This window comes from Amaranthus tricolor, chromosome 7 (assembly GCF_026212465.1).
Source record: "Amaranthus tricolor cultivar Red isolate AtriRed21 chromosome 7, ASM2621246v1, whole genome shotgun sequence".
In the NCBI taxonomy this organism is placed as follows: domain Eukaryota; kingdom Viridiplantae; phylum Streptophyta; class Magnoliopsida; order Caryophyllales; family Amaranthaceae; genus Amaranthus; species Amaranthus tricolor.
Genome location: NC_080053.1, coordinates 25,099,407 through 25,120,174, shown reverse-complemented (window position 1 = coordinate 25,120,174; position 20,768 = coordinate 25,099,407). Strand labels below are relative to the sequence as shown.

The 20,768-nt window shown below is 35.4% G+C and overlaps 1 protein-coding gene across 2 annotated transcripts in view; it reads left to right on the top strand.

Annotated features, from left to right (window-relative positions):
* The window catches only part of LOC130817396 (callose synthase 9), a 43,342-nt gene that overhangs the window by 12,668 nt on the left and 9,906 nt on the right, over window positions 1–20,768 (top strand). For both annotated transcript variants that reach the window (XM_057683074.1, XM_057683073.1), the window contains exons 8-37: window positions 1,863–1,952; window positions 2,350–2,447; window positions 2,694–2,811; window positions 3,934–4,059; window positions 4,879–4,955; window positions 5,047–5,125; window positions 5,566–5,688; window positions 7,131–7,233; window positions 7,338–7,461; window positions 7,571–7,742; window positions 7,833–7,885; window positions 8,963–9,023; window positions 9,124–9,205; window positions 11,658–11,707; window positions 13,068–13,154; window positions 13,268–13,353; window positions 13,502–13,526; window positions 13,971–14,065; window positions 14,203–14,284; window positions 14,382–14,542; window positions 14,655–14,775; window positions 16,074–16,204; window positions 16,321–16,411; window positions 16,501–16,661; window positions 16,756–16,865; window positions 16,994–17,128; window positions 17,435–17,503; window positions 17,574–17,751; window positions 17,862–17,976; window positions 19,784–19,903. In XM_057683074.1, coding sequence (XP_057539057.1) covers window positions 1,863–1,952; window positions 2,350–2,447; window positions 2,694–2,811; window positions 3,934–4,059; window positions 4,879–4,955; window positions 5,047–5,125; window positions 5,566–5,688; window positions 7,131–7,233; window positions 7,338–7,461; window positions 7,571–7,742; window positions 7,833–7,885; window positions 8,963–9,023; window positions 9,124–9,205; window positions 11,658–11,707; window positions 13,068–13,154; window positions 13,268–13,353; window positions 13,502–13,526; window positions 13,971–14,065; window positions 14,203–14,284; window positions 14,382–14,542; window positions 14,655–14,775; window positions 16,074–16,204; window positions 16,321–16,411; window positions 16,501–16,661; window positions 16,756–16,865; window positions 16,994–17,128; window positions 17,435–17,503; window positions 17,574–17,751; window positions 17,862–17,976; window positions 19,784–19,903 — 3,123 coding nt within the window. The remainder of the gene's footprint in view (window positions 1–1,862; window positions 1,953–2,349; window positions 2,448–2,693; window positions 2,812–3,933; window positions 4,060–4,878; window positions 4,956–5,046; window positions 5,126–5,565; window positions 5,689–7,130; window positions 7,234–7,337; window positions 7,462–7,570; window positions 7,743–7,832; window positions 7,886–8,962; window positions 9,024–9,123; window positions 9,206–11,657; window positions 11,708–13,067; window positions 13,155–13,267; window positions 13,354–13,501; window positions 13,527–13,970; window positions 14,066–14,202; window positions 14,285–14,381; window positions 14,543–14,654; window positions 14,776–16,073; window positions 16,205–16,320; window positions 16,412–16,500; window positions 16,662–16,755; window positions 16,866–16,993; window positions 17,129–17,434; window positions 17,504–17,573; window positions 17,752–17,861; window positions 17,977–19,783; window positions 19,904–20,768) is intronic.

Sequence of the window (20,768 nt, the reverse complement as noted above, 5' to 3'; positions counted from 1 at the left end):
TGTTGGATTCAAACACGAATGCGTCGAGTTGATTACGATGCATATATGAACTTTAGTATTATTTGAATAAGACAGGGTTTTAGTAAAGAATACTAGGCAGGTGTAAGGCATTTGTACAAAAAGTCGTATAATCTGTCATCAGTCAACAATCAATTACCCCTATATGGGGTATTGTTATTCTTACCTGCAATGCACCTACTCTCTCTATCATCAGTAGTATGCAGTTATTTTGATTTACTTGGGGAGATTTGGAGCTCCGAATTGCTGGTTGTTTGCAGGCTATTACGATCTGTAATATGAAAGCTATTCTTCCCTTTACATTCTTTGAATATACAATACACCAATATTGATTGCCCTACCATACACAAACATAATTCTAGTAGTAGTAACCAATTGCAATAACAAACTACCCACTCAATATTGAACTTGCATTTAATTCCCCAGAATAACAAGACTATATGTATTCTTTTAAGATTCCATTGCCTTTCTAAAAATCACTGTTATGCCCTTCATTTCTGGTGTCACACACTCACACCCTCTGTTAAAGCAAGTGCCAATATTCATAACAATAACGTTAACTTTAATCGTATTATCGAGCATGCTTCATCATGTACATTGGAGGAGGATGGTGAAGATGTGTCGAGTTGTGTTGGATTAAGGTTTGGATCGATCGATGAGGTGCTTAACATGAAGCAAATGAGACTTCACTAAAGATGGGAATCATACCTTGAACGAGGCAAGACATGGTATGAAGGTTGCTTGCTCGAGGCAACACAAAAATAGCAAACAGAAGGTGTCAGAGGGGGGTGCTCGTTCGAGCACATTGTTCAGCAACTTCCAGTGGGTTCTGATGAAAGTGCTTGTTCGAGCACTTTAGTGCCTTGAACGAGCACTTTGCCTAGGATGCTGTTTTGGGACCTTTGAGCTACGCTTTTCATTGATGGGAATTGTATTCCTTTGGTTAATGCCATGTTTATTGCTATGTTTATTTTCATAGTTAATTGTGTGATGTAAATGTGAGTTTATTGTGAGTAATGATGTGGTTCTAGAATGATGTATTCTTCCTCTATAAAAGGATACATCATTCATAGAACAAAAGTCACCACAAACACACATATTGCTGAGATGTCTATTGCATTGTTAGAAACTTGAGAGTGTTCTTACTTTGCTTTAGTATTTGTGATCTTGACAGATTGTTCTCAAGATAAGGGGAGGTTTATTATACTTGTAATTGTTGAATTCAATATACTAAACTACATTTGAGGGGGAGGTATCCAAGATACCTCATAAACACTTTTGTTCATCTTTTGCATTTGTTTTTCATTGTTGAACCTCTTTGAGGCATTCATTTCACCTTCTATAAATGAACCTGGTAGGTGGCTTTTCCACCTGCATAATGTGTCACAATTTAGCTGGTCCTCTGCTCTTCGTATTTTCTGGTCTTAATGAGGCTATGTTCAGGGGGGGAGGGTGTTAAGTTATGGTGATTTGCATGTGTGGTTATCCTCTGGGTTGTGCCGTTGTGATTTGTAAGGAATGTGTTTTTTATTTTATTTTATTTTTTGTCATAAATTTGTGGGATAGACTTCTGTTCTTTGGTTCATTTTGGTGCTGCTATGTGTATGTGTTACCCATGTTAACTTCTACTGAAATTCCTTGGAATTGGGTTTGGCATAAACGTTCACAATGTCAGCTCTTCGAAGTTTAATGGTTTTCATTTGATGTACCAATTTGTTAATTGGATTATAAAACTCTTGTTTTGGAAAGTTTTAGGAATTTATCATTTTGACAGTATTATCTGAGTGTCAGTTGGTTCTTGGTCATGATACATTTTAATGTTTATGCTTGATGACAAATGGCAGCCAGACAATATTTCCAATCAGCGGGAGCATATAATTCATCTACTTGCAAATGAGCAATCTCGGCTTCGAATCCCTGAAGGAAGTGAGGTGGTAGGTAGTTGTATATTTTGGTTGGCAAGTGGCTATTGCAGTCTTGCTAAATGATGATTTCTATGATTACTTATATGTTTGTATCATTGTATGCATGTATGCAACAATTAAATTTAAGTCTGAACTTACTCTCCTTGGTTACAGTGGGGCTTTGGTTTGATTTCCTTTACATGTATAAATACGTCGTTCCTAATTGTATGAAACTATGCATTTATTCTTTCTTCTGATCATTGAGTCTCTGTTGGTCATCATTTTTTTCGCTTTGTATTATCGAATGTTTTCATTCACAGTGTAATATGAAAAACATTGTTTCATTCTCAATGGTGCCGATACACCTCTTTATTGTTATTATGAATGAGCTGAATCCATTTGGTTTGTTTTGCTTATGTTTTATCAGAAATTGGACGAGGCTGCTGTGCAGAGTGTATTTTTTAAATCACTAGAGAATTATATTAAATGGTGTAACTACTTGGTTCTGCTGCCAGTATGGAGCAAGTATGAGTTCTAAGTTCGAATTCTTGCTATTTTTTAATATTAATTAGCTTTTCTATGAAACATTTTTGCGGAGTTGATGCTAGTTAGTTTGTGGATTTTATTGCTTAATACCATTTAACCTTTGAGGCGTATTACAATTTTTATGCTTATTTTCTTTGAGCGAACTTAATGATCTCTGGTTTGTAGATTTTTACAATGTGGATGTAGAATAGCATTTTACTGACACCTGGTAATTTCATTTTGCAGTTTGGAGTCTCTTAGCAAGGAAAAGAAGTTGTTGTTCGTATCATTGTATTACCTTATTTGGGGTGAAGCCGCAAACATTCGGTTTTTACCAGAGTGCTTATGCTACATATTCCACCATGTAAGCTAAGTTAAGAAGAATTACTTTTTTAACGTTTGATCTTCAAAATATATCTTAAGATGTGAGGATGGTACACATCTACCGTAGTTGTAAGTCGTCTGTTGAATAATTAGAACCTTTAACATATTGGGTCCTATTATTTAAGTAAACATAAGAGATTATGACTTGTCATTTAAATCCTAGTATTTTGATATAATGCTGCATACATACTCTATTCTTCAATATATGCAACACGGGTTTGGGTATGTGTGGGTGGGTGGGGGGGGGGGGGGGGTGCACTCAGAGATAAAGGTGTGGGCTTATGTAATAAGAAGAGAAAAGAAATAGCTCATAATTAGGGGGGAGATATATAGGGAAGCCACACTCAAAAAAGGTAATGCTAGAAGTATTTTGAAAATTCCCAGAAGGGGGGGGGGGGGGGGATACGCTCAGAGATAAAGGAGTCGGCTGATGTAATAAGAAGAGAAAAGAAATAGCTCATAATTAGGGGGGAGATATATTGAGAAGCCACACTCAAAAAAGGTAATGCTATAAGTATTTTGGGTGTGGGGGGGGGGGGGGGGGGGGTGCACTCAGAGATAAAGGTGTGGGCTTATGTAATAAGAAGAGAAAAGAAATAGCTCATAATTAGGGGGGAGATATATAGGGAAGCCACACTCAAAAAAGGTAATGCTAGAAGTATTTTGAAAATTCCCAGAAGGGGGGGGGGGGGGGGGGATACGCTCAGAGATAAAGGAGTCGGCTGATGTAATAAGAAGAGAAAAGAAATAGCTCATAATTAGGGGGGAGATATATTGAGAAGCCACACTCAAAAAAGGTAATGCTATAAGTATTTTGAAAATTCCCAGTTTCCATAATGGAAAATGTTATTCCACAAGATCTAGTTTTTTTCTTCCCAAAAATGAATTCTAGACAACTGAAACAATCTTTCGATCTACCTAAGTGAAAGCTTTAAAGTACGAATGAAGTAATAATATTTTTTGATAAGTGCAAGAAGTTATTTGGAAAATGTAAGGCTTGCTCTCACCTTATTTTGTTTCCTATTTGCATTTGTGAGGATGCCTTTGAATTTGTAGCCATATATTTAATCCACTTTGAAAATTCTTTTATGCTGTTTTTCAGATGGCCAGAGAAATGGATGAGATTCTGAGGCAGCAAGTTTTGAAGCAAGCTGATAGTTGCAAGACGGATGACGGTGTCTCATTTCTGGAAAGGGTGATCTGTCCTTTATATGATGTTGTTGCTGCGGTAAGTCCTTAATTCTTTTGTCTTCTTTTGTGGTCGTTGATCCTTGTATGAAAGTTTAAACATTTAGAGCATAAGCCACTATTGAAGCATATATGTTTGTGGTGAATGACTCAATGTTTTTTGAAAGATATGGATAGGCCAAAGTTGACTTTGGACTCATTAATTTAACAGAATTCTTATGATAAAATTCAATAATACTCAATTACATTACTCTTGACATGGTATCAGAAGCCCAGATCACGGTTCAAATCTCATTCACCCTTCATTTCAAGTGGAATTATTTAGCACTATTATGAGGAGGGCATGTGTTGCGTCTGCACTCTAGCCCAAAGGGCTCTCGGGTGAAGGGGTGTAATAGAGTATAACTAAAATCAAGGCATCAACTTTCAACTTGAAGTTTATGTTGAGTTGGTTCCTTGACAATATGATTTTGGTGTTTGACTTGACTTTAGATACCTTGTTTTTTTCAAAGGTTCTTCCAGTTTAGTATATTATATATGTCTTCTAGCTGTAGTTTGCCTGCTAATTTCTTATGCCCAACACTGAAATTCGATACTTTTTTGATGATAATTCTTATCTGCTTTTATACTTTATCTTTTGTCTCACCTCTGAGCTTTTCAATTGTCATTTTCAAAAATGTTATGCTATTTTTGATTCGATTCCTCCAAATATCTCAAAGTAAAGGGAAGTGAAAGGGCATAAAAATCACTTGCTAACAGACAGAATTTTCCAGAAGAAGATTGTTATTGATATATTGAAATGAGAGGACTTCGAATAGATGCTTACAAATTGTAATTTATTTACGTTTTATATTTCTAGGAGGCAGCTAACAATGATAATGGACGAGCTCCTCATTCTAAGTGGAGAAATTATGATGACTTCAATGAATATTTTTGGTAAGAGCACCTGAATGCAAATTCCTATGAATTGGTTCAACAATAAATTTAATTTTGTTTTTCTTATTTATTCAAGTGCTCTTGTTGGCAGGTCACTACATTGCTTTGAGCTTAGCTGGCCTTGGCGTTTAAGTTCAGCATTCTTTTTGAAGCCCGAGCCCAAGTCTAAAGTAAGAATTTTTATTGTTCATCTTGACTTGTTAGATTTATCTTATTAACTTATTCTATTTCACTTCTTAAGCACCTAGACAATTGTGGTTTGTTTTTTTTAGATGGCTATTTATGTCTTATCTTAGTCGATTTCTTTCTCCTTGTTTGGTTGAAAAGCATCGGTTGTTAAAGTTAAATAATTTCTTCTGCTGTACAATTGCTTTTACTGGTTAGTTCATTGCTTCATCCCTAGTTAAAAAATATTGTTAACTGCTTGTGTAGTTTGCCTTTACATGTGGTAAGAAAAATATATTGTTTACTGAGCTAGTGTATTTGTTAATGGTAAACTGGAAGTCGACTTTTTTGGTTTGAATTTCATTATTTGCTTAAGAAATGCCCGTGCCTTAGAAGTATGTTTGGATTTATTCTCTTACTTTATCTTCTGCTCTTTTGCATATAGAATCTACTGATGTCTGGCGGAGGAAAGCGGCAGGGGAAAACTTCCTTTGTTGAGCATCGTACTTTCTGGCATCTGTACCATAGCTTCCATCGCCTCTGGATATTTCTTTTCTTGACGTTTCAGGTACTTTTTTGCCTTTTAACAACTCCAATTCTTGATTTGCTTAATCTTATTTGCTGCTTTAGTTTGTTTGTAGCTGTGTGGCATTTTTTGAAACTCAGGTATTCGTAAGATGAGTGAGAGGAGGTGAATATAGATAATCGTTCAAAAGCAATATTAGTTTAGAAAAAAAGATGATATGTAGTTAGGGAATCGAACTACAAAGCTGGTCTAGGAAGGTACAATGCAGATCCCCACATTAAATGCTAGTCTAGGAAAGTAGTTAGGGAATCGAACTACAAAGCGGGGATTGGAAGAGGGAGATACGGGCATACGGCCATAAAGTGTAATGACTAATGGAAATGTTTTCTTCCTAATGTTGTCTTATTGCTTGATATTGTCAAAATTCTCTTATCTGGATTAGTTTTATTTTTTATTTTTGATCTTTTGTTGTTGAGATGCAGACTTGTTATGCTCATGTTTATGAGGCTTTATTATGTTGAATCTTCTCCAACTCTGCCTGTCTTATGATTTTTTTTGGATATCCATAGGTTTTCATTCTCTTTGATTTTGCCTGATAAAAACTGGGAACTATGAACTTTCCAGTGTTCCTCGTTTCTCAAATTCTGTTCCAAATTGAGGAACTATTCTTGTTCCACAACTTTGTCCCAGTTTTGGGCTCAAAGACAACATCATGTTTAAGCTTTTTGGGCAGTTTAATCTTAAATATTGTTCAAGAAAACCCTTCGCACTTCTAGATCAAGACTCTTTATAGGTAGCATCCTGCATTCCCGTTCATGTAACCTATTCCTTATCTTATTTTGTTCCTTGTAACATTTTCAGACTTCTTCACTAAATTATTTTTCTGTTGTTTCTTGAGATGGAGCCGTGGAGCTGTAAAATAAAACCTTCTACAATGATCCAACTGGGGCATGGGGTGACAAGGTTGGAAAAAAATCTTATGTGTTTGGGGAAACAGAAAGGAGAGAAGAAGTGGTGAAGGGGAATGTGGAGCACAGAAGGAGGGGTAGGACATTAGATTGCCTTTATCCCTTTAAATTCAATGTTGAATTTGGAGTTGGCCCATCAGTTTGAGTTTGAGGAAGTAAACTTCAATAATAGTGGTTTAAAGGCTGAATATGCACACTTCATCTTTTCTTTCATGATTAATGAGTTTCAGTGTACTCTTGTAGCTGTTATCTTTACATTTTCATGGAGTGGACTTGACAAGATAAGGTATATCCAGACGCGATACATGTGGTCTAAATTTTTCACTATCTGACTTGTTTTTCCGCAAGTCTCAGATGTGTGGGATTATGAATTACTTGCTTACTTTTTCTTTCATTGCGTAATATTAGCCTTCAATTTACAAACCTTCTAATTTTGTGTCCCTTGTTTGTCTTTGATTGATGCGTAGTGCTTGTGTACGTCTGTTTAGTCATCTGACTTGCTAATTTTTTTTGCAGGCTATGACCATTATTGCCTTTAATGATGGGAACTTTGATTCCGGAACCATTAAACAAGTTCTTAGTCTTGGGCCAACATTTGTTGTAATGAAGTTAATTGAGAGTGAGATCCTTTTTTTTTTTTCCAATAATTTTCAGTTGAGCTTACTTTTTCTTTTTCCTTGCCGATACATATCCATTCTTTTGTGACAATGTCATATATAATAGGTATTTTGGACATTCTCATGATGTTTGGAGCATACTCAACAACTCGTCACTCTGCTGTTTCTAGAGTATTTCTTCGCTTTGTTTGGTTTGCTTGTGCATCAGCTGTCATAACGTTCCTTTATGTGTAAGTTTTAAATTTTAACTTTACCCCTCTTTTGGGTTGAATTCCAGTGGTTCAAGAAGAGACTGATGTCTCTCATTAAATTCATGAGCTCACCTGTGCTACGCTGCAGGAAATCTATTCAAGGGGACGAAACTATCTACAGAATCTATGTCATTGTAATTGGCATATATGCTGGTTTCCAGTTCTTCATCAGTTTGCTCATGAGGATACCAGCCTGTCACCGGCTTACTGATCAATGTGATCGTTGGTCAGTTATTCGCTTCCTTAAATGGATGCGTCAGGTTTGCACTTTCTTCATCAAAATTGAGGTTTGTTGCTGTGGTACTCCTGTTTGTTTGCTGATATACTTTTTTCTTTTCCCAAATTTGAAGGAACGACACTATGTTGGTCGCGGAATGTATGAGAGGACATCTGACTTTGCGAAGTAAATCCTCAAAACATAGCTGTGCAGTGTATATTGCCCTACCCCTCAAAACATTAGGAACGCCAACATTGCTTCATTTATTAAAATATTTTATTTTGAAGTTTTGTATGGTAGTATCTTCATGATGCCAATTAGATGTCACGTATTGTTTCTCCGAGGTTCATTTTTCAGAAATGTTGACCGGCTACGTGTCCAAGTATGCTACTTGGCTATTTTATGAAAAACATCTAGTATTTTGGCGAAAAATAAAGTATCTGATTTCCATACCCATCCGTGTGAAGAGTCTAATGACAGCCGACAAAGCATTGGATTTTGTTATTGCTCTTCCCCAACAATTTGATGATTTAGAGATAATTTGCTTGTAGGATTATTATTTTCAATTTCAATAGAGCAGAGCCTAGAGTTTCTTTGCTTTTGACCCCTGGTTGGCTGGATGTCTTTAGGGTGTGTTGTCTTTACCTGCTGGTATATAATGGATTGTTTCAAAAATTTTTCTTTGACCATACTTTGAAATTATGACAATAGTTATTATAAAATCCATGTCATGAAATTTGGTTTTAAGTTTCAACAACGTTTTTGAAGTTGTAATAGTATATTTAGATTTCAAGGAGAGTTAGCATGTAAATATTTTCAACAAGCATGGGCGAGTTACCGAAAATATACTGTAGTATGGAGGGAGTATTAATTGTCCCATTACTCTTCTCCTTCCCACTGCCCCCAAAAAACAAGAAAAGAGTGCCAAGTGCTTTTGTAGTACGTATCTTGCACATGGCTGATCTTGTAGAAACCAAACCTTTGATTGATACTATACTTTCAAGGTCCTCTGATTATGTTGTAAAAATCAGTTTCAATTGGCAAAGATCAGTTTAAATATCAAAAAATATTTTTAGCTCAATATAGATTAGGCGCAGATAACAGTGCTTTAATTGTATTTTGGTCAACAATTTACTTGTGTTTTCCTTAGCCCTCCTCAAATATAGGGGTACAAGGGTACAAGCACTTGGTATCTTTCAAAGATAGGGTGAATTTCCTTTGGGATCGCTAATTAATTGCTGCGCCTGCTTTTATTTGGTGTAGGTATATGTTTTTCTGGCTTATTGTGTTGGCTGGAAAATTTGCATTTGGATATTTTCTTCAGGCAAGTGAAATTGCATTTAAGTTTCATCAACTTCTTTGAAGTCATATGTTTGTGCAAGTCAAATAAAATTTGATGTTGAGATTTTTCTATATGTGAACAGGTCCGCCCCTTGGTTAAACCCACAAGGACTATTGTGGATATGAACAATATAAGATACTCATGGCATGACTTTGTGTCACGAAGTAAGTGAAACTGTGCGTGATTTTCTCATTTCATGTCTTATAGTAGTAAATGGATAGTGTCCAATGCGTCCCTTTGTCTCTTAATGGTGTCGTCCTATTTACTTTTTAAGAAGTATTTAAAGTGATCACAATAACAGTTATGGTGTCACAGAAGCAGCATTTCATTGGTGTTAACATTAGGGGACATATTTCAGTGCCATTTTTGGGGAAATTGACATTTAATTTTAAAGTTTAGAAAGTATCTTTAATTTTTGGGTATCATCATGTTTAAAACCCATTTTTGTATAAAAGCAAATGGTTTTGAACAAGTTTAGTTTCTAATAGGAGTAAAATCTTATCTTACATGATGTCACGGACGCGACACCTCGTGATGTTACAAATCGTTTCGCAGACATCACAATTTGGATTTTCAACTTGAAAAAGATATATTTTATCATAGTAATTGAAGTTTTCTAGAACATATATTTATATTAAAAACTAACAATATACACTTTGAGTAACATCATATAATAGCCATTCCTCCATGACTTTATATCACATGTTACGTAACGAGGTTTCGCGGTTTGTTAAGCTGAAAATCCGGTATAAATTGGCCATCGTATAACGTAATGACCTCATTTTTATTTCATGGTACCATGATGTAAAAATACGGTAACAATTGCGGTTGCGGTTGCGGTTAAGGTAATAGACACGATAACGGGGGTGATGCGGTTATCGTATCGCCAAATTTCGTCCTAAATCATGAAATATCGCTTGAAACAATTTTTTTTTTTACACCTTTACGATACAGGTAATATCAATTTAGTAAATTTGAAAGCCTTTACGAAATTGGTCGATACGATACGATACAACCTTGTTTTTGAACTTTGCATGGTACAACGACTAATAATTTCAGAGATGGCGTGACATGGTTTTACATCACAATTTATAACTTTAGTTTTAAATTCATTGCTTAAAGGCTTTTATGTAATACAACCCATAGTGCACAACACAGTACACGATGATGCGTATTGGGAGTGAGACGATTATCATAATGTCAAATATCAGCTGAAACCATGAGATATCCCTCAAACGACTCAAAAAACTGTTTTTTTAGACCTTAAGAACTCTGATTCGGTTTATTTGTAAACCTTTACTACGCGGCCTATGATGCGATGCAACCTTGTTTTTTCACTATGATAGAATTACATTATTTCTGTTGGGGATAGAGACAAAATACAATGACAAAGTATATATAATACAGAGATGAACACTAACGCTTTGAACCATAAGACCTTTGATGAAGTACCTTCACCCGAAAACTTGAAAAATCACCAAGAATATCCCTTGAAAACCAACAACCTTCACGAACAATACAGATAGGTATGGAAACTTGATACACACATAGTGCTTGGGCTTTAACTCAAGATTGCTTAGAGATAATGTGTAATTCTTAACACTAGAAATATAATGGATTGTAGGCGATTGCAAGGTATGGAACTTGTCCCGCACATCAGTTGCATGTGCAACTAATGAGGTACTTATATATCAAATGGGCACTCTCCCCATTTGGACTGTTATTTTGGGATGAACATTCCCGTTTGTTCTATGACAATGATATTTGAGCAGACTCGGAGTGGTGGCCTATGGAGTAGTGGTCCACAGAGGGGTAGGTCGGTTTAAGACAACCGTGATCATTGTGGCCGTGACTAATGTGGTCATGACTAGCAGGGGCGTTGTGCCTTATGGGGGTCGAATGTAATGAATTTGAGTCTTGTCCCACATCAGTTGTATTAACAAGAAATTCAAAAGAAGTTGCTAATTTCTCCAGCCCCTACTCTGTGCCTTGTTCTGCCTTGACACAAACTAAAACAAGTGCCACATTCTGCCCTCAATTAACATTATAAAAAAGGGCAATCAACTAAAAATATTAATATTTAGCTGAAAATGAACAAATATAAAAAAATGTGGATGTTTAGAGCATTGGAATCTTTCCAACTTCTTTTGCTTCATTTTCACAAAAGTGTCTTCAACCTTTACTTTGTGTATTCATCTCATAAATTCCCTCCAGATCATCAATATGTCTCATGTCACCCCCTTCATTTCTATTGAACAACTCATAAAATCAATCCTTCCATCGCTCCTTGGTCTCTTCGTCCTGAAAAAGAATAATCTGTTGTTCATCCTTGACACGATTTTTAAGATCTTTTCTCACTACTAGTTTCTTTTGGCCTTTCTATAAAGATCAAATTGATTAAGATATCTTGGAGTTCGTTTGTGAAAGGGAAAATATCTGTTCCAGGGAGTTTTTTTTGTTGCAAGATGAACTGTTACTTTCTTATTTCTTGTGTATGTAGGGATTCAAGAAACCTTTTTCTCGTAACAAGGATATGTATACGCAATTTCTTATATTACAAGATGATATTTGTTACTGTTAAAAGTCTATTTTAAAGTTTTATGTTTGCTTTTGCAGACAATCATAATGCTCTGACGGTTCTTAGCTTGTGGGCGCCTGTATTCTGTGTGAGTTGGCATCACTATTCCCCACCTTCCCCTCGCCTGCTTCTTGCTTATTGTCCTATTTGTTTTGTTGATTTGTTGTCAATGCTCTTTGCATGAACCAGTAAAGACAAAAGGTTAAGTCAATGTTAGTGTGTATGTGTTATTCTATTTGGCATATGCATGTTGGTCTCTGTGACGGAGAGTCTTGGACTGACATTTGGCATTTCTTGTTTGTCTTAGAGTGCTGCTTATGTTTTTGCTTTTTATCAAGTGAAAGTAGATTTTTTCTTTGTTTTTGTTTGTGGATGCTTGAGTTTTGTAGCATTACTTTTTAAGTTTTAATTCACGTGACGTTGTTGTTTGTCTTGATTTATTAATAAATTATTTCCTGTATTGCAAAAATAATATAAATTCTGTGATACCTTCTTTTTTTATGACTCTCTCTCTCTCTCTCTCCAATTCAGTTTATAATAATTCATAATAAGTGAGTAGTGTACACTTTTTAGTGATCTGGTGATAGATTGAAATGTTTTGGAAAACTTTTACATGCTTGTCTTATGTAGCAGTTGCTGTAAAAGTGTTAGATTTTGAATATGGAAAATGCTCGTTTTTAGTAGGCCAGTTTTTATGTTTTCTTATTAAGACTTTGATTTATAGTGAAATCACTTTTCGAACTCCAATCTTCTAATATTTAATGATTTGATTATTGGTATACAAAATAGTGACGTTTTCTTGAATTTTACTGCGCACTTTTTGTTTCACCTTCATGATAGACTGGGTCGGTTGTCTACCGAATATTGAGCTCAAGAAATAAGGATTTGAATTGAATAGTGTTAGCTTTTATTTTTCATGACAGAGAATACAAGGAAATAATATTCGGCGGTGATGGTGTAAATTTGTGGGACAAGGCCGTAAGTGTGGCTGTGATTTCTTGTGTTTTTATGGTCTTACTGTAATCATTAGAGATCATTAGTTGTATCAATCATCATAGAACGTTGTGATTTAGCTATGGTGGTGATAAACGGTCTGGTGGTTGGATTTTCTAGGATTCAATTTGAAATAAAAAAAGAATGATTGACATTGAGCCTCGTGTGTAACAGGCTGATATTTTAAAAAACTTAAAGTTATTGCAAGTTAGAGCAACACTTTGTTGTATTATAAGAAGAAGCTAGTCTATTCCTCCAATTTCCTTAGACCTGAGGAATGTTAAAGGGTAGAGCCAAGTTTCCATACTGCAGATTTTCTGGATTTTTAGTTTTTTACATATTTGTTTTTCTTTGAATTTGTCTGTTTAATTAATCTGTGCACTCTTTGAATTTTTGAAACTGATTGGACCGTCCAATTTACTTCTAACTTTTTTCCCATTTTTTATTTGTTCTAGATATATCTGTTGGACATCCATGTGTTCTATACCATAATATCTGCCATCTGGGGATTTTTGCTAGGGGCAAGAGATCGGCTTGGGGAAGTGAGTTGTCGCTTCTTCCATGGCATTAATGTGATGGTTTAATATTCCTGACTATCGTTTTACTATTGAAATTGTGGGTATCAGTTCACAAGTTGCATTGTCTTTTTCTTCAGATTCGATCATTGGATGCTCTTCACCATCTGTTTGAGCAATTTCCACGAGCATTTATGGAGAAACTATATATACAACCTTTCAAAAGGTTTTCCTATTTTCAATTTTTACTCTTGCTTCCCGCTCTTCTATCAAGTTGTACACTCTAAAATCATGATGATTCCTCATGCATTCTTTTAGCTGCCTATCCATTTCTAGCTTTTGAAGATTTTTTTAACTTTATTATTTTAATCCAGGGTTCCAGAGTATGAGGTTGGTCAGGTTAGTTTTGCAATCCATTGTCTTTAATGTTTCTCGTTTTATTTTGTTTGAATCTCTTAGCAATTTGTGAAGTTGGGTGATGCCACCATTATTAGTATTTTTGCAATGTTTGCCATTTTATCAATGTTTGGTTAGGCATTTAGATGATTATATCTGAATTAAAATCTTACGATTGTGGGACTTATGTGACATTATGAAAAAGTAGAGACCCTTTTCTTTCTCACACAAATTTTGATTGGCGAGCTCTTCGGTGTGTTTAGTGCTTTTAAGGATTTTACCCGAGCCAAAACACTACTAATTATAAATACTAATTATAAATATATTATTTTGTAAAATTCAATAGAATATAATTTATTTTTATATTCTTGTATGTTAACGTGGACTTTTTATAAAATTGGAATTCCTTAGTCACCAGAGTCTTACCTTTTTGTTTGTTTGATCAAGGTTATTGAAACATGCAAGGATGATGCTGCTAATTTTTCACCCTTCTGGAATGAAATTGTAAGGAATCTGCGAGAGGAAGATTACATATCAGACTTGTGCGTATCTTCGGCTATATGTTTGTTCTACATTACTATCATTCTTAACATAGTCAACTTTTATTTCATGATTTATGGTCAATTGGCGCATATTTCCCCATTTTTTCTGATGAAGAGCATTTTGGTATTTTCTTTAGGGAAATGGAGTTGCTTCTCATGCCTAAAAATAGTGGCAATCTGCCCTTGATTCAGTGGCCTCTCTTCCTTCTTGCCAGCAAGGTTTCTACTGTTCTTTTATACCTTTAGTTTCTAAGCTTTGTGCTGTTAATTATATTAATGTATTATTTTATTTTGGCTGTGTATCTTATATTTATAGATATTTCTAGCGCAAGATATTGCAAAAGAAAGTAGAGATTCCCAAGAGGAGCTTTGGGAAAGAATCTCCAGAGATGAATATATGAAGTATGCTGTTGTGGAGTCCTATCACTTAATAAAGCTTATTTTGATGGAAATCTTGGAGGAGGATGGAAGGAAATGGTAAGTGAATATAGAAGGTTTTTCTGCGGATTAATATGAAGTCATTGCAAAGTCTAACCTTTTTGCTCATCAAATCCAAGATGATGAGTTTTTCTCTTTAAACCTTCTGCAGGGTGGAGAGAGTTTATGAAGATATTGATGAATGTATAGCAAAGAAGTCCATTCACCTTGATTTTGATCTGAGTAAGATGGGTCAGGTTATTCAGAAAGTCTTCGTGCTGATGGGAATACTGGTATGTGTATCTTTTGAAGTAAATCACGAGCTGCATAATGTTTAATTTATATTTCCCCCCTTGCCTTTTGGTTTTTGAGTTACGAGTAAGAGAGATTGTGCTCTTCCCTTTAGGAAACTTTTGTGTTGTGGATGCTGAAATTTCATTAGATTTAGGTGTGGGTAGCAAAAATGCAAATCGGCTACTGAAATATTATGTGATCGAGGTGTGCCCTTAAAGTTAAAGGGCAAGTTTTATCGAACGATGATTAGAGCAACACTATTATATGGATTAGAATGTCGGGCTTATAGAAATGATCATAGTAGAAATATGAGAGTAGCGTGAATGCGAGTGTTTCGATGGATGAGTGGGCATGGGCATACCTTGAGGGATAGAATTCAAAACGAAGATATAAGAAATGATTTAGGATTTGCAAATATTGAGGAAAATATAAAAGATAATCATTTAGGATGGTTTGGGCATGTGCAAAGGCGGGTTATTAGCGAATCCGTAAGAAAGATAGAAATTTAGAGTTCGGGAGACCTAAAAAGAGGGTGAGAAAGATCGAAGATGACTTGGAGGACATGAGTGGAAAAGGATACGTAGGATCTAGACTTCAAATTGAGATGATAGAAAATCGGAAAAATGAAGAAGAATTCGTGTGGACGACCAGTGAAACTAATGTATTGGTCCATGTAGCCGGCCCCAACCTTTTGGGATTAAGGTTATGGCATTGTTGTTGTTGCTGTACTACTGTGGTTGGAAGCCCAGGAAAATGAGTTGCTTCTATAACTTAGGCCTCTGGTATTGTGAAATTTGTAATGCTCCATTGCAGAATTATTTCTTGTGTGCTACTGCTGCTGCTGCTGTTTCTTTTAACCTGTCCACATGAGCTTTCAACTATGTCTTAGTGTTATGAGAGTATACTAGTTACTCAAACTTTTCATAATGTTCAACAGTAGGTTGCTCTCTGTTATGTATGTTCGTAATGCAAGAACTGGTACCTGAGTTCCCTACAACACTGGGCTTTGATGATCTCCAGTTTCCTATTATGTTGGTCATTATATCTGAATATGTCCTTAAGTTGTCTTGATGCCTAGCTGCTAGTTTTCAGGTTGTATTTTGGGTTATTTGGTTTTTTAATTCTTTTGTGTGATATGAGTTTGTAACTTAGGGTCAAGTAGTTGCTGTTGATGCACTAGCAATTTTTTTTCAATGTTAATGTCATTCTGACTTTGAATACCAAATTTTGAAGTTTTTTTTTTATTTTATTTATTTATTTTTTTTTAAATTTTTTTTATATGCGTTCTGTGAAACAGAAAGGTTCTGGGACAGATCTCGAGAAGGCTCGTGATAAGGCAGCTCGTGACAAAGCAGAGAGGAGTGCTGTTAAAGCTATTCAGGATCTCTATGATGTCATACGTTATGACGTTCTTGCTGTGAACATGAGGTAGTTTCTAAGTCCGACCTTTTTCTTTATGCTACTTCTATTGCCTTGTCTCGTTTATCGGGGGGAGATTAGGCAGTTACTGTCTGGTAAATAGCCAATTATATTTGTATGTACAGGGGGCATATGCAGACCTGGAATTTGCTGAAAAAAGCAAGGGCAGAAGGTAGTCTTTTTTCAAAGTTGAAGTGGCCTGAAAACCCTGAACTGGTATAACCAAAATTCCCTTCAACTGCATCTCATATTTATTTTTGATAACAAGGTTTTTTTAATCGAGAATTGTAAAATGAAATTTGCAGAAGGCCCAAATTAAAAGATTGTATTCACTTATAACAATCAAGGATTCTGCATCAAGCATACCAAAGAATCTTGAGGCACGGAGAAGGCTTCAATTCTTTACGAATTCTCTTTTCATGGACATGCCTCTAGCTAAGTCTGTGCGTGAGATGATGTCTTTCAGGTGACATGGATGCTTTTGTTTTCCATTTATAGTTTATGGGACGTCTTTTTTGCTGAAGCCGAGGAACTGAAAGTCTTAAATATATTTTCTGCAGCGTATTCACTCCTTACTATTCAGAAACAGTATTGTATAGTATGGATGAATTGCGCAAGAAAAATGAGGATGGCATATCTATTTTATTTTACCTCCAGAAAATATATCCAGGTAGAGTTTTGTTCTGCACAATGAATTGCTTTCTGATCTATATGTTTTTCTATGGAACTTCCATTAGGTCTGTTGTAGTAGTCCACCTTACCACATACTACTGTAAACTGATGTATTGTACTGCCTAGATGAATGGAGGAATTTTCTGGCTCGCATTGGGCGTCATGAGAATGCACAGGAAACTGACCTTTTTAGTGATCCCAATGATGTTGAGGAGCTTCGGTTTTGGGCATCCTACCGTGGACAAACATTAGCTAGAACTGGTATGCCTACCTTTTCTGCAGAAGTTAATGTATACATTTCTGATTTCTTGGTTGGATTGCCCTGGATGTCTATTCTGATGAACGGTTTGAGGCATCAACACTGCGACTTTGCAAGTGCTTGATTATTACAAACTTATCTGTTTTCCACATGACTGTTTTTTGTGTTTTCATGCACAATTTTTGTTCTTGTGATTACATTTAAGAGTGCTGATATCAGCAACCACAATTTGTTTAATTGCTGCTTTGCTTGATCAATATTGCTCTCTTGTACACAAGTTTACTGTCTGACTAATTGTGAATTTGCAGTTCGTGGAATGATGTACTATCGAAAAGCCCTCATGCTTCAGACCTACTTAGAGAGAATTGCCTGTGGGGGTATGTGACTGTAAACACTGCTATGTTTATGTTTTCATGTCATGTCCAGTTTTCTGACATTTGAAAGCAGATCTGGAGGCTCCCATTTCCGGCCCTGATGCCCTAGATGTCCAGGGCTTTGAGCTATCACCAGATTCCCGTGCTCAGGCAGATTTGAAGTTCACATATGTAGTTACATGCCAAATATATGGAAAACAGAAAGAAGAGGGGAAACCTGAGGCTGCAGATATATCTTTACTCATGCAAAGGTAGTTAATAGTTTTATCTGATGAATAGTTTTTAGTCCAGTATATCACACTTATGCATTTTTAAAGTGATCTGTTACAAACTGAAAACTTTTGTTTGCTTGTATTTCTAGAAATGAAGCTCTTCGAGTTGCTTTTATTGATGTTGTGGAAACTATGAAGGATGGGAAAGTGCAGACTGAGTACTACTCTAAACTTGTGAAGGGTGACATCAATGGACTGGATAAGGTAAATCTTTCATTAATTTCTTGTGTTACCATTTCAATGTTGCATGCTAGATTGTTTCAATGTTTTCATTTATCTCTATGGATCCTGGGGTAAATGACATTTTTTTCCCTTTAAATTGAGTGATCTAGTGCAATGTCCATGATCAATGTGATTGTTTGATGTGCGTTTTCCTCTTCATATCCTGATTTCTTGGCATTTGATGGATCAACATATTTGAATTTTTAACTTCATCGTTGTTGGCAAAGGAAAGGTAGCAGGTGGTCTTATGGTGATGGAAAGTGGGTTAATGGTCAAATGCTTTCAGTAATTTCTCATGAGTTTGTGAATTGTGAGGGCGATGTCTGCCATGTCTCCCTCATGCTGACAAATGACATGATGCTCCACCTCAATTCCCGTATTCTTCAGTGGATTAAATTAGGCAGATAAGTCCTAATGCATTTACTTCATCTTGTGTACAATGCTGAAATCATTGACAAGTATTCTTAGTCAAGTGCTCTTTTTCTATCCCCCAAATTTCATATATATACATATTTTTGGATTGTCTTGCTTCTAAAATTATTTTTTGTGGCACTCTTTTGACCCGACCACATACCTACTTTATTCACAATTGATCTCACTATTTTCAACCATTGTGCAAATTATCAGTATCATCGCAACCGTATTGTAAGTGATTTTTAGGTTTTGACGACCATTTTATAGGCCACAATAACTGTGGAACCACCGAGGTGACTGCAAAATTGATTTTGCGTTTGTTATATAAATTGCGACTGCATTTGAGATTTTGCACTATGCCCCCTCCCCCCTTTTATGTTCTGCCCCTGATAATTAATTTCTTTTGACACATCACTAACATTAGTTTCTCCTTCTTCATCCCCTTGCTCACATGGCTTCAAAGCCCATCACCATATGACATGAGTAATGTAATTCTCTCTGTTTTTTTCTTTGGAAGGGAGGTTATGTTTCTTCAGAGGAAATAATTGAAAGTAACATAAAAGTTTCATATAATTTCTTTCAAAAGTCTTGTTCATAGCCAGCCTGGACAAAGCCAATTGTGTTGTTTTAGAGGGGAGGAACTTTTATTCTACCACACTTGATGTGTTAAGGGTTTAATGAAGTTTATTTAGTAAAACATTTCTGACTGAGTTTGCTGCATTTGAAACAACTGAAACTTGAAATTGTCCTTGTTTCGAGTTCTTATTTTCTTTGTAACTAGACCTGAGGTGGCCGTGTTGGATCCTTGACACTAGCATTTGTATGATACTTTTGCTCTAATGTGGACCAATTTTTTTTTTTTTTTTACAAAATAGTGGAGTTTGATTTAAGAACCAATGTGTGCATAACATAGCTTATTTTCATACATCTCGTATCAATAAACCCTTATGTCGGATTATCTAAGGAACTTCTTTTAAAGTTTATTTAGTGCTTTCAAACAATTTGCATCACTCTTATAGCTGTGCTAAAGAAGTTTGTTTCTAGTTTGCTGAGTTTTATATTTAGATAGCTTACTATTATGTTAATAAGTAGAATCTTGTGTTGGGTGCCCATCTGTGGTTTACTTATCAATAAGTGAGTACACATCTTTGGTTTCTTTTTTTATTTTTGACTAAGGCTTACTGCAATCAGTTGTTACTATATCGTATGCTGCTCAATTATTATTTCATTTTGTTCTCTGCTACATCATTCATGCAAAACAGGTTACTTTTGAAACCTGTGCATTTTGATTTATAAATGTCGGACATTGTTTTTTCTTTTGGTTTGGATAACTTCTGTATTGATTACTTGTTTGTGTGCTAATCCTTTCATCCAGGAAATCTACTCTGTCAAGTTGCCGGGTAATCCAAAGCTTGGTGAAGGAAAGCCTGAGAATCAAAACCATGCTGTTATATTTACTCGTGGGCAAGCAGTGCAGACTATTGACATGAATCAGGTTTATATCTCTACAGTTTTTTCTATCAATATTGTAATGCTGCCTTCTGATGTTTTGACTTGTATGCTTGTACTTTCTACCCTTTATGTGTCCCACTAATGACTTGTATTTGACCAATGTTCTTCAGTCTCGTGTATTTCTTGTGTGATGTTATTTTCATTCGATTTTTCTGCACCAATTTTTCATATAGATCCCTTGGGATTTGGGAATAGCTTTTTTTTCTAGTTTAGTATAATAAAGCTTGCATTTTATGCCTCTAAATACCAATATGCTATTCTAGGAGTCAGCTAAGAGACATCCTGAAGGAAATACGACACCTACTTCCTTAAATATTTGATCAATTACAAATACACAAGAACATTACCCCTAATGTCGTAAAGTGGCTACCACCCAGGGTAAGGTGTGCTGGGGGGGTACCAATCTTACCCTTGTTGGGCCCTGTTTAGTTCAATTAATTGATTCAACGTATTTTTTCTTATTTAAACTGGTTTTTGATTTTAATTGATGTTGAAACTGATTTTTAATGATTTTAACTGATTTTTGTTGATCGAAATTGATTTTGACCAATTAAAACTGACTTTTTCGGATTATAACTGACTTTTAGTTATGTAACTGATTATTAGTTATAAATTGTAACTGAGTTGTACTAATTGTAACTGATTTTTTTTTATTGTAACTGATTTTTTTTTATTGTAACTGATTTACTGTTCGTAATTGTAGCTGATTTTTGCTTATCAAAACTGATTTTTACTTATTAAAACTAATGTTTACTGATTGATTACTTTTTTTAAGGAGAACTAAACTGGATATTAGTGATAACACTAGTAAGGAGGATTGACCCTTAGTAGCAAACATGATTATAGTT